Source organism: Copadichromis virginalis, linkage group LG5 (genome assembly GCF_057382275.1).
Source record: "Copadichromis virginalis isolate Kocher_CV1m ecotype Utaka linkage group LG5, C_Virginalis_male_GT1.1, whole genome shotgun sequence".
Taxonomy (NCBI): Eukaryota; Metazoa; Chordata; class Actinopteri; order Cichliformes; family Cichlidae; genus Copadichromis; species Copadichromis virginalis.
In genome coordinates, this window is record NC_140622.1 from 11152132 (window position 1) to 11170764 (window position 18633).

The 18633-nt window shown below is 40.6% G+C and overlaps 2 protein-coding genes across 7 annotated transcripts; both read right to left on the reverse strand.

Moving 5' to 3' along the window:
• Window positions 1–375: 375 nt before the first annotated feature.
• comtb (catechol-O-methyltransferase b) lies at window positions 376–6970 on the reverse strand. 2 transcript variants are annotated; one of them, XM_085455857.1, is made up of 6 exons: window positions 6433–6970; window positions 5136–5307; window positions 1329–1446; window positions 1041–1234; window positions 801–932; window positions 376–711 (listed from the first exon to the last, which is right to left on the reverse strand). In XM_085455857.1, exons 2-6 carry the CDS (start codon window positions 5304–5306, stop codon window positions 532–534), a joined length of 795 nt encoding a protein of 264 aa, XP_085311983.1. In that variant the 5' UTR covers window position 5307; window positions 6433–6970; the 3' UTR covers window positions 376–531. The 2 variants fall into 2 exon arrangements, with proteins under 2 accessions (XP_085311983.1, XP_085311984.1); XM_085455858.1 differs by lacking the exon at window positions 6433–6970 and adding an exon at window positions 5462–5624.
• Window positions 6971–8517: 1547 nt separating this feature from the next.
• On the reverse strand, window positions 8518–17264 carry LOC146708949 (SRSF protein kinase 3-like). Of its 5 annotated transcripts, XM_085455852.1 has the most exons (15): window positions 17115–17260; window positions 15978–16229; window positions 15788–15896; window positions 15613–15700; window positions 15244–15331; window positions 14975–15081; window positions 14677–14842; window positions 14535–14560; window positions 14372–14428; window positions 12426–12756; window positions 12139–12236; window positions 9956–10063; window positions 9758–9827; window positions 9590–9682; window positions 8518–9435 (listed from the first exon to the last, which is right to left on the reverse strand). In XM_085455852.1, exons 2-15 carry the CDS (start codon window positions 16195–16197, stop codon window positions 9251–9253), a joined length of 1746 nt encoding a protein of 581 aa, XP_085311978.1. In that variant the 5' UTR covers window positions 16198–16229; window positions 17115–17260; the 3' UTR covers window positions 8518–9250. The 5 variants fall into 5 exon arrangements, with proteins under 5 accessions (XP_085311978.1, XP_085311977.1, XP_085311981.1 ...); XM_085455851.1 differs by having other exon boundaries at window positions 9590–9827; window positions 14535–14551; window positions 17115–17261; XM_085455855.1 differs by lacking the exon at window positions 9590–9682 and having other exon boundaries at window positions 17115–17261.
• Between the last annotated feature and the right edge of the window lie 1369 nt (window positions 17265–18633).

Consider the following 18633-nt stretch of genomic DNA (forward strand, 5'->3'; position numbering starts at 1 on the left):
AGGATGATGGACCTCCGTCACTTTGAGAGATTAGATGAGCAGCGATTTGATTCGTACTCTCCCTATACGTGAGCGCACACACATGCACGCACACACATGCACTTCCATTCACACACCTGTCAACACTGGCACAATGGTGGAGAATATGAGAGCGCAAAATAGGTTTCTGCACCACAGAATGCAGCTGGATTAGATTTATTATTGATTTGAGTTGATGCTCTGGGAAAAAAAATGCAGCTGCCAGATCAGTTTGCAACTCACCAGTAAATTAGAAGACTGAATGTATCATTACTACCATCTAATCTATCAGTATGGACATCTCAAAGAATGCATCAAGTCTTCATACAGTGGAAATTAAAGCTCACAACACAGCTTTTCTTTTACACGTCACTTTTAATTTCAGTTTTTATGACATTTAAAAAAGGCAAAACAGATTCTCCTCCTCACTTGCAGAGTCTGCAAACCCAAGACTCTGAAGGTCTGAGGTCTACTAGTACCTGTGTAAATAGGGGTTATTTTCCCCCTTTAAAACTACCCTAAGAAGACAGATTTCTCCAAGCCATCCTCCACTTTGGTGTACTCCAGATGAGATTTGAAGTACTGGCTTTTGTATCTCGGGCTGTTTCGAACATACTCAAGGTAATCAGGGGTTCCAGGGCAGATGACGTTGTCTGCCAGCAAGATAGTGCCTTTCCTTAGGAGGCCACAGTCCTGATTCAAAAAAGAAGAAAGGCAAAACTGGAGTCATGGCAGAAAAAGCAAAGACTTTAATGAGTATAGGATGAGTCAAACAGACTTGCCTCTAGCAGCTTTGTGTCAGGAAGGTAGCGATCTTTCCAGTGATCCAAGAAAACCAAATCAAATGTTTTCACCCCAAACTGTTCCTTCATTTTGGGGATCCACTCGCCAGATGGGCCTTCAACTACCTGGATCTATTAAAAAAATAAGTAAATAGAAAATAAAAATTAAAAAAGGAATATTGCAATTTGACCCTATGCATTCCCTATGCAAATCAGCTTCTTTTTAGAGCTCCTCGTTACCTTATCCTCTAGTCCTGCCCAAGCAATAACCTGACGAGCAATTTTGGCGTAGTCTGGGTTAAATTCAAGAGTGATGATCTTGGCGCGTGGAGGAAGAAGGCTGGCGATGCGCACCGTAGAGTAGCCACAGTAGGTTCCCAGCTCTAACACAGTGACAGGATTCACTTCAGACACCACTGAATCAAGAATGCAGCCTATGACAAAACAAAAAGAAATATTAAAAATATATAGTTAGATCGAATAAGGAACTGATTTTACTCATTGAGCATATCATTAGGAAGTCAGTACCTTTCTCATCCCCGACATTCATGGCCCATTCCTTCTGTCTGCAGAAGTTGTCGATGGCTTTCACCACGCTGCGAGGGTCTCCTCTAGTGGCGTTCTTCTGTACTGCATGTAGGAGTCGCTGGAGTTAGATGCAGGGGGAGAAAAAGCACCACTTAATAAAACCTCAATAAGAGTTTACGAGCATCAATTAGTTATAACAGACAATACTTGGATTTGCACAGATATTTTGATCTGATGGTTGAATTTTTAAAGGGGATTTTAAACACATATGGATATAGTTTTGTTAATCTTATCACTTCTTGTGTTATGATTGTGGTTCCAGTGTTTCACACATTTCATAGATGTCCAACAAGAGAAAATTGTGGTCTGCACACTATAAATAAGAGCTAGATACTCGTTTTTTCAACATGAGACAGAATCAAATGATATTTTCCCTCTTATGAAAATATTGTTAAAGGGGAAGTTGTGCTTGTGTTATTTCCTGTTATTACATTAAAACAGACTTCAGAAAGCCAGCTTAGGTTTTCGTCCAAACTCAGCAGGGTTCCTTCCCGCTGCACACCTGATCCCCATCAACCAATCACTCCCAGGAGCCACTCCCAGCCAGCACAGCTGTCTCACATTAGCTCATTAAGCGGTGCCGTATAGGCTGCACCCTCTTCCCACGCGTCTTTCTGAGTCGCCTTACACTTTTATTGGAGCAAACACACAATATACTGGGCCGCCAGGGCCCTTAATACAGCTGTCTGCTAAAGAATGGAGCGTTACTTGCATATTTTTGTGCTTCAGCTCTAAAGCTCTGTAAAACACTGGACACTATTTTAGGTGCACCTGTTCAACTGCTTTTTAATGCAAATATCTAACCAGCAAATTCCATAGCAGCAATTCAATACATTTAGGCATTTAGTTCAAACTGACCGGGGAAGAAGGGTGATTTAAGTGACTTTACTGTGGCATAATTGTTGGTGACAGATGGGCTAGTCTGAGTATTTCAGAAACTGTAGATCTGCTGGGATTTTCCACACACAAGCTTATATAAAGTTTATAAAGAATGGTCAGAAAAAGAGAAAATATTCATTGAGTGGCAGTTTTGTGAGAGAAAATGTACCAGTAGTAGGTCAGATGGCCAGACTGCTTTGAGGCAATAGGAAGACAACAGTGTGTCAACTTGCAGAGATTCATTCCCACATGGTATGCATGAGAGCACTTCTGAACCCATATATCAAAACCTGAAGCAGATTGGCTACAATAACAGAAGACCACACCAGGCACCACTCCTTTTGGGAAACTGAGGCTACAGTTCACACAGGTTCACCATAACTGGACAATAGAAGATTCTAAAAACGGTGACTGATCTAGTGAGTCTCAATTTTTGCTGTGACATTCAGATAGTGGGGCCAGAATTTGTTGTAAATAATACAGAAGTGTAAGTCCATCCTTTCTTATATCAAGGGTTTAGGCAGCTGGTGGTGGTGGTGTAATCGTGTGGGCAATATTTTCTTGGCACACTTTTGCCCTTTCGTACTGAATAAGAATCTTTTAAACCCCACAGTCTACAGGAATATTCTCAGGGAGGCTGCAGTGCTCCAATCCTTTCAAACTGGTTTATTAAACTTGACAATGGATTTTCTATACTCAAACGGCCCCCACTATCACCCGTTCCAATAGGGTGATAGTGGGATTTATTTCCAAGCTCCTTAGTTGAACAGGAGATTGCATCATGGATGTGCGGCCAACAAATCTGCAGCAACTGTATAATCCTATCATGTGATCCTATCACCAATGCTCTTATGGATACCTTGTGGGAATGAGTCTCTGCATGTTGACACACTGTTGTCTTCCTATTGGCTCAACGCAGTCTGGCCATCTGACCTACTACTTTCTAACTATTCTTTATAAACCTTGAATATGCTCATGTGTGGAAAATCCCAGCAAATCTACAGTTTCTGAAATACTCAAGACTACCCCATCTGTCATCAACAGGACTTTTTCCAGCACTTTCTTGAATCTGTGTCACAGAGCATTAATGGTGTTCTCAAGGGGAAAAGGCATCCAATTTAGTACTATCAAGGTGTACTTAATAAAGTGTCCTGTGAGTGTATTTCATACCCTAAGCCCCATACGCAACTAAAAAATGATATTAAAAGTAATAGTGTCTTTAGGGTCATTTGGTTTTCATTAAATTATTAATTAGTGTGTTTTCACACCTGTGGTGTTTAGACCATTTAAATCGAATCGTTTCGTTATCCCCCTTTTCCGGTTTGTGTGGATGTATAGTATACAGTACTGTACAGAATATCACACTCGGGTTTAGACCAAAACAACCACACCGAGACACATGTGTAGGTGGTCTCATGTGCAAATGTACTTGTGTTGTTCATTTAGGGTGTGAATGTGATCCAAGCCTAGATCCAAAACAAACCACCCACTTTACACTGCAAGTTTGAGCTAAAAAATTTACTGTAGCCATGTATACTTTGTATTCTGGGATGTGGCAAGGTATTATAGATGTGCAAAGGTCTGTACAGACTAGTAACTAGCCGTGAAATAAATGTAAATTCTCTGTGTTCTCCAATTTTTAATAGTTCTCCAATAGTCCCCCCAAGGACACATCTGGCCAATAAGTAAACTGAACACTCTCATGTTGTTTGTAGTGAAACATTTAGGTTCACTTGTAGTTCACTTACATTTTTTTCTGTGTGAAAACAAACCAAACCATAGTAAAAAAAAAAAACTCAAATTCATCAACTGATATGGACCAGCATAAACAAACTACGGGTGTGAAAATGCCCCTGATTTCATGACAACACATAAGCACATCTTTTTGTTCTTTGACATTATGGGGAATTGTGACGTGAATTTAAATCCATTTTGGAATAACGCTCTAAAATGACAAAATGTGGAACAAATGAAGTGATGTGAATACTTTCTGGATGCACAAGCTCAACTACAAGTTTAACTTTTCTTTCCATTTTCTACTCATTTTATGTTTTAAGCATTTCAACTCTTTTTCTTTTTCCAGTCCTTTTTTTGCTTTTACCCTTTTCTACTTTTTGCAGTGTGTTACTGACTTCACACTCAAAAAACCTGTAAAATTAAATTATTTAAAAATATTTAAATAAAAAAAACTTTAGTTTCATAATAGTTTTTGTTAATAGAATGTCTTTAGTATTTTTAATAAATATATTTGCAAATCGCTGCATTTCCAACTTGTGTATGTGAAAGAGTTTTAGGTGCATGACACTCTTACATTAACATCTCTGTAATAGTTATGGTCGCCGTGACACCCCCACCCCCACCCAAAAAAAAGGGAGGCTGAATGAAGAAAAACATGAGAAAAACATAAGAAACCAGACAAGTAAGTTTTGACAATTTCAGTGAAAAGTAGTTTTTACTGAGTGGAACAAATGGTAGACGACTCTGCAGATTGCCTCACATTACTGTTTGTCTCTTAGATTTATTGCCATGAATCTGGTATGCTATATTCTTCGTGGGTGCCACGGATATTTTTACAGTTTATTGTTCACAATCATTTCTTCAGCTGTTTGCTTTCCAGTTTTGGTGAGCCCGTATCCACTAAGCTTCAGGTTTCTGTCCTTACCTGATATGAATGGAGCCCAGTGTGAACCTTTGCTGTTGTAGCCTATCTGCGAGTGGTCACTATATTTTTCACATGCTTTGCTTTTTCTCTCCATCTAGGTTCTGCCATACCTTTTCTATACACTTCATACACTGTTAAACTAAATCACATCGACACAGTATGTGATGGTTGACACTGTGAGAGGTGAGTGTTTGTGGACGGCGCACCTGAGGACGTGTGGACTGGGTCAGTGTGTCCAGCATTCGCTCCACAATCATGTCGTGCCACAATAGCGCCAGTCCTCCATGATACTGCACAGCAGTGGGAATCAGCCATCTGTACAGAGCATACAGAAGAGCTGCTCCACCTGTGCAGCTGTAGAATAGAGTCAGCCACATGCTGCAACCAGATTGTAAAAATATCAGTTCAGTGCAGGTATGGTGTATAGTGCTATATTATGGAAAAGGACAATGATAAATGAACCCCAATTTGCAATAACGGCAAATCTGCATGAGATAAATGAAAGCTCCTCTCCTGTCTCCTCTCGCCCTACCTTTCCCTTTGTGTTGGGTTAATGAGATGGGTATTTATGCAGTGTACAGTTGCTGCTTCACTATCAGCTGCTGTTACCGCTGCTGCCATGTCCAAGATGAACACCCACACGAAACTCAATATGATGATATCTCTCAAGGATATCAACTCCAATAAACAGTTGAAAGCACACCACACAGTGCTTTGTGTGGACCTTCCTCCTCTCAGGAGCAATTAGTCTGTTTAGATTTCTCCAGCACAGATAAATGGGTAAGAAAAGGGTGTGTGTGTGTGGGGAGGGGGAGCACAGCCAGAATTCTAAACAAAAGCTGCTTCTGTGGGAAAGCAGTGAAAAGCATGGCTGGAAACAACTCTACCTTGCACTAATAATACAACTGTGGGAGACCATTGGCTGTTGAGGTAATTCCTTTTGATTTGGAGTTTTAGTTGCATGGCAACTGGCCGGGGGTTAAGAGCTGTGTCACAAAAGGCAGAGCTTTGGGACTTTAACCTTTACTTACTTTACTTTGCTTCTTCTGAACATACAGGAACAGGCGCAGAAAATAAAATGGAATTTTAGAAAGGCTGCATAAACACACACATGCATGTTTATCATTGTGCAGATGAACAGCTGCATGAAGTTGCATGCTTTTCCTACTATCTACCTGAATTCAAACTCCACTGGAACAAAAACAGAGAAGGCACAACAAAACTGGTAAAAAGGGAATTTGTGAAATGCTTTTTTGGTTTTGCATGGCTGAAATCCGCGTCAGTTACAGGAATTACCATTGATGTCCCACAGTTTCACAACACTATTTCACAATACTATTTCGCAAACTCTTCAGTCCATAATATGAATTCAAACCAGACTGAGCAGTGGTTTTTCTTTAGCAACTGCAGGACTAATTCTTCTTAGGAAAAAAAAACCCGGTTGCATTCTTAAAATCTTACTTTTTATTACAATCCCAGGGAACAGAAGAATAGAAGACTTACGTGTGCAGGCAGGCTCGCTCTCAGCTCTCTTCTCGCTTCCCCTGCCGCTAGAGGAAAATCTGCTGGTTTCCTAACAGGCGGACATATGCCTACGTTTACATGAGGCTAACTCCTCCCTCCTCTTCCATCCACCCTCCTACTCAGAGCTGTGCTGTGAGCATGCAAGGAATGTACAGCAGACCTAATCTCAACAGTCAGCACACTCACACTTGCTCAGTCTTGACAAAAACAGGGCGCACTGTTTGTTGTGCATAGCATTTCATCATTTATTAGGGTTAAATATGTGTGTTGATTAAATCACCTTTATCATTTGTAGGTGTTTGCCCTGATATTCTTAGTGGGTAATTATCCTATTTACATTTCATAATTTTAATTTGATACTTGAGCTGTGTGAAGACACCCCTTCTACACCTCAGACCTAAGTGGGATTTATAAGCTAGCAGAGGGAGCATTTGTTGTCTACTCTGGTTCAGGGACTGCCCATCTGCCTGCAGAGAGCTCTGTTGCCAGATGGAGGCAGTATACAAATATGTGGTACAACTGGGGCCCGTTCTTCGTACCTCGCTAAGTAGGTTAGCCGGATTAGATTGTTGACGATTTCGCGTGATCCTGGATCAGTCGGTTCCCCGAAGCTCATCCGGGACTTGCTGTCATAGCAACAGAGCCGTAAGCGTAAACCTGCTCGGGAGCAGGTTTACTTTATGTAAACAGGATTAGATCGCGGCCACGCAGGCATGTCCGCTTCATTTATACGAAAGCAACAGCGATATTTTGCCACTGTTTCACCATAAATAAATATTATCAATGTAACTAAAGATAATGCAGCACTTGATCCTTTTATTGATGTCACACAGATACATACAGGTCATTTCCTAAAAAAGGGAAATGAACTATTAACATTCTATTACATGTATGTGATTATTACAGATGTAATTCATATTTCAGAGTAGTAATTGTAAATTACTTCGTGTAATCAAGATGAGAGACCACGGCTATAAAAGCGAAGGTGGATTTGGGAAGCCTGTCGCAGCCATGTCCTGTCCGTATACGCGACCAACCCATTGCGGAAGGTGCAAGATTGATAAGGAGAGTCCTCAGAATTCAGCGTATATTGCGGGATAGACAGGATCCTTTAGCTCAGCGCGACAGTGTGCTCATAGAGAGATATCGATATTCCCGTGAGGGTATTATTCACTTAACCAACTTGTTGACGAGGGGGTGCAGGACCACCACCTGTCTTTTTTTCCTCTGCCCTTTTCTTGGTTGCTGTTATGAACAAACTAACAGAGTATTACAGGCCAGTATTACCTTGCCAAGAGACGCAAAGCAATCTAAGAGATAAATATTACCATTCTGTAGAATACTCCTGTATTCCACTTTTACTTGTTCCCATGTTCTTGTGGGTCCTGTTGTGGCTCTAATGTGAAAGGGGATATAATATAACATATTATAATATAATATAATGCCATATGATATTGGACAATATAGTGTCATATGATAGATCTACCCTACCGCCTACTGGTGTTGGCCAGAGGGGCCGATGGCGCGATATGGCAGCCTGGCTACAACCGTAGCTGCCTCCACCAGTGTGTGAATGTGGGCGTGAATGAATAGTGGTATCGTAAAGCGCTTTGGGTGCCTTGGAAAGCGCTATATAAATCCAATCCATTATTATTATTATTATTAAATTACCTACGAGTTTGATTTGTCAGCAACTTTCTGCCAGCCCTCTCTCCTTGCTTTTGCAGCCTTTGCAGTGTTCTCTTGCGTTTTAATTAAACTCTGAAACTCCTGTAATCCCTCACTCATGAGTTCTTGCTCTGCTGCCGGAAAATACCGAGCACGCCCCTTCGACATTTTCGCCGACCAATCAGCGGGTTGCCGATCAATGTTTCTACTATCGATGCGTAGCCCCTTTTACCACACCCAGTGATGTCACATTCCTGCGTCCAGCTGTAGTAATCGTCAACAGCAGGTGTGTTCGGGGAACCGGATTAGCGAGCTCACGGTTAGCGCGATGATTTGATCTTGGATGTGTCATTTGATCTTGGATGTAGTAAGCGACGTACGAAGAACGGGCCCCTGGTCTGTGGGTCGCTCATGTTGTTGTTTTTCCATCAACCAGCCACAGAGAAAAGCAAAGTTACAACATAGAAAGAGGTGAAGTGAAACAGAGTAGTAAAAGCAATGAAACATGTCCACTGTAGCCACTCTCTGTGCTTTTCATTACGCATTTTTTTTATCTTTGAAGTTTTTATCTCCTGTTCCTGGTGAACTCTGCTGTTGCTCCCTTCTCTTTTCCAGCCCACTTGTCAACCAATCAGCATTCAGCAGATGCTTACATCATCTGCATCCAGCGACATGCAGTTAGGATCTTGGAGGACTGCACTGGAGCACATCTGGGGTGGGTGAAAACCCTTCTCCCCCCTCTGCCCAAATGGAAATGTGTACGCAGATGGACATATTTGCGGGATAATAAATCCTGCTTTACACTGTTGCCATTTCAATACTTGGGTATAAAGAAGGGGAGGTCTTCATTTGCTTTTTTAGAAGAAAAAATAAAACAAATCTTCTGTTCTGTTATCAAAACTTAAGGATATTGTACGCTTGGTTTGAGGCACTTTTCTTGTAGGACAAAATTGTACTTTGGTCATTGCCTAACTTAGACAGCTAACAAAAGACCAAACAACCCAAGTCAGGCTAATAAACATTATCAAAAGCTGTGCTCATGATGCCAGCACCAGGCTACACCCACCGCTGACCAAATCCCATCACAGAGATAGTTCACTGGGCTCTAAATGTCACAAAGCCAGTGTGTCTAGAAGGCAATCCAGGGGTGAGTTAGACACTGGGCAGCTGTGGCTCTTTTCTCTGGCAGCAGTTCCAACATTGTCAAGAGAAAGGAACTGAACTGTAAAGCTTCCTCCCGTGACCACTCATATTTGTCCAGCAAGATCTCAAACAGGCCCCATGGTTTCAGCTTTGAGATGTGTCGCAGATGTCCTGGAGACAAGGAAAACGGACCAGAACACTTTTAGGAAGGAAAAGATGAACTGCGTAAGAGAATTAAAAAGAGAGTTAATTAAATAGGTAAAACTTTCTGTGTCAAACTACAATAAAAAACAAACAAAGTGATCGCACAATGACACAAAATTACCCTTAGAGTTGAAATATCGTTTAGAATTTCTCCCTGAGAGGGCAAACTGTGATGGAAGAGGTCCTAGTAGCTCAATGATGTGGGCAATGTGATCTGAAAGGACATGAGTACACACCGTACTATAAGCACATAAATCAAGGACAAGAGAAATTTGTGTACACCACAAACCTTCCTCGCGGGAAAATGTGGCTCCTGACTGTGGGTCGAACAAATAGTCCCCTGTGGCCAATTCAAAAGCCTACACAGAGAGGGACAAAAATAAAAATGGTTGTAGTGAATCTATGAATGTCAATGAGATGTGTGACCTTCATTTCTTTCTTCTTTTTTTATTTTGTTTTTACACTTATATCCAGGTACTTAGCTCACCATGCAGGCAGTGCTCCAGATGTCAGCGGGTGTGCCATAGTCAGCACCAATCAGGACCTCCACAGAACGATACTGACACGTCTGGATGTCTTCGGTAAAGTGTTTGTGCTGGCAACAAGATAGATGAGCTGCATACAAGGCTGCACAAAATCTCTCTATGTTAAATTAAAAACCTGTGACCCTTAATCTATATGCACATGGTTGTGTAAGCCAGCGGTCCCCAACCCCTGGGCCCGGTCCGTGAGTCGTTTGGCACCGGGCCACAAGAGTTGAGGCTCGGGTGTGAAATGTATGGTTTTCAGGGTTTTTTATCGGTTTTTAGCATGACTTTGTTATCGTTTTTAATCGTTAACTCTGTTTCCTGGGTCTTTTCACGTGTGTTATGAATAAACCGGTACTGGTTTTATTTTGTTGTATTTATCCGCGACACCTTAAAGGCCGGTCCGTGAAAATATTGTTGGGCATAAACCGGTCCGTGGCGCAAAAAAGGTTGGGGACCGCTGGTGTAAGCCACTGTTATGATGATGACGACAGACCAGATTATTTCAATAATTATGATAAATAACTATTCTTAGGAACAACTGGAATTTAACATATTAGCATGCTAACATTTACTGACTGGCATTAAACACAGAGTGAAACTGAGGTTGATGAGCATGTCTTTATTATTTTATTTTGTTATAAACATAACTTTATCCAATAATAGGAGTAAAAGTTCATGAATGACCCAAGTTATTAGAGTTCGTTCAAAGGGTAGTGAGGTTTTAGTACGTCCAGAGTTTGCGTACAGTGCCATACGTACAGCCAGGGTGGGATTTGCTTTGGAGATTTGGTGATTTACCCTCTACTCTGGTCTATATGTTCGTCACTCTAATATATTATTATTACCTTCCCACCACAACCTTCCTGTATAGGGTTATGATGGGGTGATAGAGAGAAACAGCCGCATTCCTGAGTGATTAAATCAATCCTAACCTGATCGTCATCTGTTTTGTCACAAGTTAGAATCGGTGATCAACGATGCTGTACAGAATGTTAGCCATTTTCACACATTAATTAACTCACAGTCAATTGCCAATCTCAGTAAATGTAAGGGAGCTGCCCCCATCCGTGTACAAAGATTTGCAGATGTGCATAAAGGAGGGGTGATTTTAATCTACTATAGTGGAAATTTTTTCTTTTTCAACAACATTTTGTGCTGTTGAATTTTGAGAACTTTTCATCTTAAAGTCAAATGGCACAGCTACTAAAATAGTTCTAAGTTGCTGTGTCTGAAGAAGAAGACCTGAAACTGAGAATATTGGACATGTTGATTTCTGTGTTCAGGGTGGGACTAATCCTGGTTCGTGCCCTTTGGATCCATGCACCTGCAAGTGATCAGCTCACCTGTTCCTGTTCCTGACTTTCTCTAACATTCACCCTAAACTTTGACAGTTTTGTTTGTTTGTGCTGTAAATAAACTTGTTAAAACAATCCGCCTGAAGCCCTGACAAATATCATTTAAAAAATAGTCTTGTGACACTGCGGCTATATGTTTATATTCAGAACCCTTAAAGATTATAATTATTCTATAGACATTTCATTGACAGCAGGGATAAATACCATAATAGGCTACAGAATAATTTTTCATTTTTCTTGCATGCTTTTAAAATGTTACCATAGAAAACAGCATCTTGATCTGTTTTTCTGACTCGGACAAATAAAATGGAAACCATCAGTTGTAATGAACTGCACAAGATTGCTACATACGCCTCTCTTAAGCTACATGTCAGCCCACACAGTCTCACAAGCGACATATGGCAGCTGTGTTTTCACCACAGGGCACTGTAAATATGGCTATCATGCCGTGCACCTGCTGCATTGCATCATAATGATGACTTAGAAGCATTTTTAATGCACTCGTGTGGCCATTTATGAAACAGAGTGCAGTTTACTTCAAAGTTCTGAGTGTGTTTTGATTAAATGTGGGAATAATACTATAATATCAAATACTTAAAGGTTTAATAAAGCCAGAATCCTGAAGCACAAAGCCCTGGGCAGTTGCAGCTGAATTTATGGTATGACATAGACCAACTCAACTCTAAACTCCGAAAGGCAACAACCGTGTGATCTGGAATTCAGATATTCTCTAGAAATCAAAAACAAACAGAAACATATTCCCTAATAAAAATAAATTCACTCACCACCCAGCAGGCATTGCCTAGATCAGCAATCTTGATGAGGATTTTGTCAGCATTGTGAGGCTTCAGTAGGTCCAGAATAACATCTGAGTCACTGGTGCCTTAAGTACATAAAACAACATGACAGCTAAGAAAGTACTTTTACTACTTACGATCCATGTAGCCTTTCAGTTTATGTAAACACACAGCCCAAAGTACAGATTTGAGCCAAAATGCAAGTTTCCACAGAAAGAGGAACAAACTGTTGGCTTTAGAGTTACTTTCCCTCCAAGAAATCTTCTTAGACTCACCTTGTGGACATGATGGTGAAGGTAGCAGAGAATCTCTGTCTGCAGTCTGATGTAATAACAATGATCTGGATCCAGAGACAGCAGCATCTGTGCTGAGGTCTGGACACGAGCAGAAGGAGTCTCTGAGGCTGTGTGCAGCTAAATTCAATCTGTCTTCCAACAGCAGAGTCTGTCTTCTTACAGTGATGTTAGAACCTGTTAGCTTAGAGTGACAAGTGGAGCCATGGGTGCTAGAGGTAGCACCGACAGAAACGGACACATCAGGCTTGCCTCGTCGGCTTCTGTCTTTCCTCGTCAGTCGCTTAATTGGACTTCTGGAAATCCTGCTGGACTGTAGGGCACAGTCATACGTGGAAAACAATCAGCAGAGAGCATGGACCGAAGAAATTAATAAGAAATGTGCTTAGTGATTTATCACAAATCTATGCCTGCTTTGTGAGATCCAGCAAAAATGCAGAATAATGCAACTACAAGTGATGTTTCATATTCTATTAGTACTTAAGTGCACAGACAACAGTGGATGTATTTAGCATTGTTTTTATATTTCATACCTCAGCAGTGAATCATAAAGTTTTCACATGATTTAGAGCAGGTTGCTGACAACAAGCTATGGTGAAACCACAACAGCGGCTATTGGAAGGACATCAAAATAACCAGTTGTGTCTGCTTACTGTTTCAGCATTGCTTAGTGCCCAGTCCTGATAGTCACAGTAAGTTGCCTACTGTAGAATATATACCATAAGTAATACACCATAGGAGCTGTACTCTCTAAATACATGATAACCTGCTCTTTACTTGTCTGTACTCCACTGCAGTGCATATATTGCAAACGCCTCTTTCCAGTGTCTCTTTAGGATGAGAAAGGAAGAAAAATACAGTAGAATGAACACATATAACGTGCTCTCCAATCTCTGCCCAAACTCTACAACAACAACAACAATCTTTATTTATAGAGCACATTTAAAAGCCTTGGGCATACCAAAGTGCTTTACATAAAACAATAAAAGGTTCAAACATTGATAACGGATAAAAAAAATAAAAAAATAACGAGTTATGTTCATAGATAAAAGCTACCAATAAGAATGACTACAGCACATGGGTAATAGCAAGATAAAAGCTGTACCACCATAATAAAAGACACCAATAGAAAGATAGGAGGGAATTAATACAAGAGGTCAATAGGTCACAGCAACCAAACAAACAAACAAACAAACCAGCAATTAAAAGGTGGAGAAGGCAAGTTTAAAAAGATATGTTTTAAGCTGTGATTTAAAAGAATGAATAGAATCAGATGCCCGGATGCCAATCGGGAGATTGTTCCACAGCACAGGTGCAACAAGAGCAAACGATCGATCACCTCTAGTCTTAAGTCGAGATCTGGGCTGAGCCAGCAGTAACTGTGACGATGACCTTAAAGCCCTAGCAGGAGCATAAGGGTTTAAAAGGTCCTTAAGGTAGCTGGGTGCAGTGTTGTTAGTAATTTTAAAAGTAAACAACAAAATTTTAAATTGAATACGATATTTGACAGGCAACCAGTGCAGATCGGCAAGGACAGGAGTAATGTGGGCAAACTTGCTGGTTTTGGTTAGAATGCGAGCTGCAGCATTCTGAACTGTCTGTAAAAGTTACACACACCTGAGTGGGTAGTAAGAAAAAAATGCTGCAATATGAATGCCATAATTATTGATTATATGAATGTTACAAATGCAAAAAAACAGGCAGAGCATATTTTCTGACTGAGGTGAAGAGGCCACAACTGCTCAGCAACTCAGCAACTGCTGATAAAAATCAAGTATGAACAGTAACTTTTCCCATATCCACTCACTGTGGATAGAAGTCTCAGTGTAGTGTGCTTGTACAGAAGACCGGTTGTTACACAGTTTGACAAAGATGAAGGAGCTTATAGGATGCATCAGTATAAAAGCAAAACACCAACTCCATCTTACCCACTCCCCAAGAGTGTGGAAAACCCCAGTCAGCTTTCCGAGTAACTTGGGCGCACTCTAAGTAAGTCAAAGTATAAAAGTAAAGGTCATAATACAATCAGAGCTGAATAAAAATGTATTAATAGGATAATAATATCAGAGGAATATATTTCATATTACACACCTGTTTTTCTCTGGAAACTGTGTTCACTGGCAAATGGAAAAACATCAGGAGGGGAAAAAGGCACAAATGTGGTTAAGGTACTTCCCGAGACACCATATAACTGAGTCATATGTAGGCTAATTATTAGCACAGCATCGCTAACCTGAGGTGCTGGTGAATACAGGAGACCTGGGCATCTGCCACAGCTTGGTGTCGGCCGCGAGCTTTTGAACATAAACCTCATCCACTCTCAGAAGGATGTTTTCTGGCTTGATGTCTGTGTGAATGATCTTGCATTTAGTGTGCAAGTAATCTAAACCCTGAAGAACCTGTGAGAAGGAACCGTAATCAGATCACTGACATAGGCAAAGACAGAACATCTTCTGTTTACAGAAAAACCTCAAATAGTGGTCATAGACAGGGGACCATTTCAAAGGTTGGAATAAAGGATTGCACAAAACCTGTCTGAGGATGCTCTTAACGCAGGGAAGAGGGAGGCCTGTGTAGTTCGATTTGATGATCCACCTCAGCAGCTGGTGCCCAAGAACCTCCAGAACCATGCACACATCTGTTGAGCAATTAAGGACCTGCTTTTATACCACAGAACCTGAATATTACACCCTGGGTATTTAGAAGAAGCCAGAATACACTTACAAGATCTGCACCACTCAATGAAATACTACAAGTTGCGGAGCAGATAATTGTGATCGACCATCTTTATAAAGGATACGCTCTCCATTCACTCCAGTCACCCTGAAGTCATCAATGAGCTGGACTATGCTGTCTCGTTTAGGATCTTTGGGGTCGCTGTCTCTTACCTGATGATTAAACAAGTACGTATTGAACAAAAATAAATAAAAATGAAGAGGACACATGATTTCATAGCATGGTGACATTATTGTGACTCCACAGTGATGGACATAAAATAGCAAAATGATCGCAGAAAACCTTTGCAGTTCATTGCACCACTAAACACGCTGATTACTCAGACTTCTGCTCGTGGCCAGACTAAGCCTAACCCTAAGCCAGTTCTGTTACACGAGTGTTTTAAGAGCACTCCAAAATGACTTGAATCTGACAGCAATGTGACCACACTGACGCATTTCAGAAGTTTGATCTCATCCAGTGCCGTCTCTGTGAATGTTTGAGCACTCTTCACCACCTTCAGAGCCACAAATTGCCCTTTCCTGCATGCAAACAATTATGTCAGTGAGTTACTGGATCATATTGATAATTGTTGTGTAAAAAGTCAAGTGGACCAAACCTGTACTTACACCATATCCCAGCAGAGCCACACAGTAGAGAAATGACCCCATCCCAACTTTTTAACAACTTGGTAACGGTCAACAAAAATGTCTCCAATCTCTACAGGGTAGTAACCACCTGCAATGAAATACGCAGCAGATGTGAAAATTGAAGATCTCAACCAGGGGAGCTGGATTTCAGGGTCGGTGTCTTACCTACCTATGCAATAGTCAGCAGGATTCTCCTGTTGCTCATCGTAAAATCCCTGAGGCTCAGGTGAAACAGCATTCCTCTGTACAGTTTGAGGGCAGCGGTGATCCTGGCTAGGCTTACGAGTCCGTGCTGTGTTAGAAGTGGCGTGGGTCCTGGTTTTGATGGGTGGATTAAAAGAGTTTGTTGTAATCAGCGCTGCTATCGTAGCAGCATACGATGAGGACATGTTTATCTGGAGCCTGATGAACTCGAGCCCAGCTGGAGGAGGGTCAAGATGACAGCAGCACTCAGGAAGCTTATAACAAAAATGTATCTGCATACGTTCAAGAAGGAAGGAGGTCCTAAATCATTTCCCGCATGTGTAAAGCAAGAGTTCACTGGCTTGGAGTCTGGCAGCTGGTTTGTATTGTTAGCTACTGAGTGCAGTAGGTTGCTGCAATGACATTTTAAAAGAGCCAGTGAATGCGTATGATTATTTTTAGCTGGATGAATGGCATGTCAACGTAAATAGCTCGTGACACCAGCCAGCTGCAACTGAAATCTTACTGATATTGCATGAACTGCTGCAGTGCAGGAGCCACTGCTGTAAACAAGCAATGGCAAACTAGTCCATTTTACTTCACATTTGTACCACAGTTACAGCGCTTCAGTTTCGGCAAGACAGTAAAACAACTAGACACATACATGCAGGCTAGACTGCTCTCGTGGCATTCAACAAATAGCTGAACGTTGTGTGTGTGGTTATAAAAGTTTTAATTGGTGGCTGACACAAGAGGAAATTTCTAAAAGTCACTTTAAAAATTACTCTTTTTTTATTTTACCTTTTTTAGCAACGAATGAAAAAAAATTCATCGGCTCACTGACAGGAAAGGAGCTTTAAACAGAGAGGGGAAAACAGCCCTTTGGCTTGCTTCCTCTTTATGCTGCCTAGCTAAAGATTCTTCTGCAGTGTGTGACATTCACATATGTCTTTTGTAAGGTATTTTGTATTGTACATATGATAAATTTGCCATTTCTTCCTCGAAAAGACTTATTCCGAAAGGGCTTTTTTTTTTTCCCGTGGGAGACGTCGAGAGTACATCAACTCGGAAACCGTTATCCCTCTCTAAATACCCAGCCACGTTCAAGGAAGAAGCAACTTACCGTTGTGTGCAATGTATCCACTTTTAGTATTTGTAACGCGGGAAATGAACGAGCCTGACACGAGGACATTCTCAGCCCGCTCTCCTCTGTGCGACTGGAAAAACACACTCAGGTCCAGGAATAGCAGCCTGCCGCTCCTGCTACCAGGGGCGCATCCGGATTTTTTTCATAGGGGTGGCACACCAGAAACACAATTTCCAGTTTTATTATGTTGTTGTCAAATATAGATGACTTGAAAAATATGTCAAAAAAGAGAGAAAGAAAATAATTATATGCCTAGTTAATCTGCTGATATTAAAGTTGATATTACTGAAAATAGGTACAAATGAAAACCAAATAACATTTTGAAATCCATACTAATGTGTTACAACTATTGATTGAATGACTGGAAGTCCCAACCATTGCTTTAATGATTCATAAGCAGAGTCGAGCAGAAGCTTAAGACTCTGAGAGAGTGCTCCTGCCTGCATGTAGCAGACATGCATTTCTGACAATATTATTGCTATCTAGCGACTAGCTCGATTTACAGAGGTGGTAAGGAGCTTGTCTTCTTATTTCTTTGTATTCAACTTTTCAACAAATTTTCATTTTGAGAAGAATGCTACTCAGTATGTTCCTGTAAAAAAAAAAAAAAAAAAAACACAAACAAAAAAAGAAAACGCAGTAAAAAGTAACTGGTGATTACATGCATTGGAGCAACAGGAAATGTAAAAAAAAAAAAAAAAAAATGGATATTGCGCTTATGTCTGTGAAGGTTCTCAGTCATCCAGGTCATCGTAGTCAAAGGAGCTTGCAAAGAAAAGCGTCTGGACTTCTTTAAGTTGCTTGAAGACGTTTCACCTCTCATCCGAGAAGCTTCTTCAGTTCTAATGTCAAATGGTGGAGAGTCCCAGATATAAACCTAGTGGGGGGATACTCCCACTAGGTTTATATCTGGGACTCTCCACCATTTGACTTTGCGCTTGTGCTGTGCAACACTGCAAATATATATATATATTTTATTTTTTTCTATTTATTTTTAAAAGTAAATACAGGACCAGTATTTACCAGTACTGCAGATACTTTAACCTATAAATCAGAATCAGAATACTTTATTGATCCCTGGGGGAAATTATTTTGCATTATTATATGCAAAAGGCAGCTTTTGTAGGGGAGAGCAGTGCGCCATGATTTTGAACATATTTTAATGACCACTAAATTGTTGTGATTTTTACTTTCTGCAATACTTCATTAAAACAACAAAATCCTCCTTTCATCTTTATTTTAAACTAGGGTTTTGTTTTGTTTTTAGACATTAAATGTAAATGTGCCTCCAAAGCATTTTGGGTCAGTTTTCATTTTTCACAGTGAATGTGTGTATATTTTTTCCATTTCCAAAAAGATAATTTAAGACATTTCAGTGTACTTGGAAAATAGGAAATCCTATCACACTAGCACTAATCAATTACCAAGAACTGCACTGGTGTTGAGGTTATACCATTTTGATAAATCCACTTATCTCTTCATATACTCTGGTTAA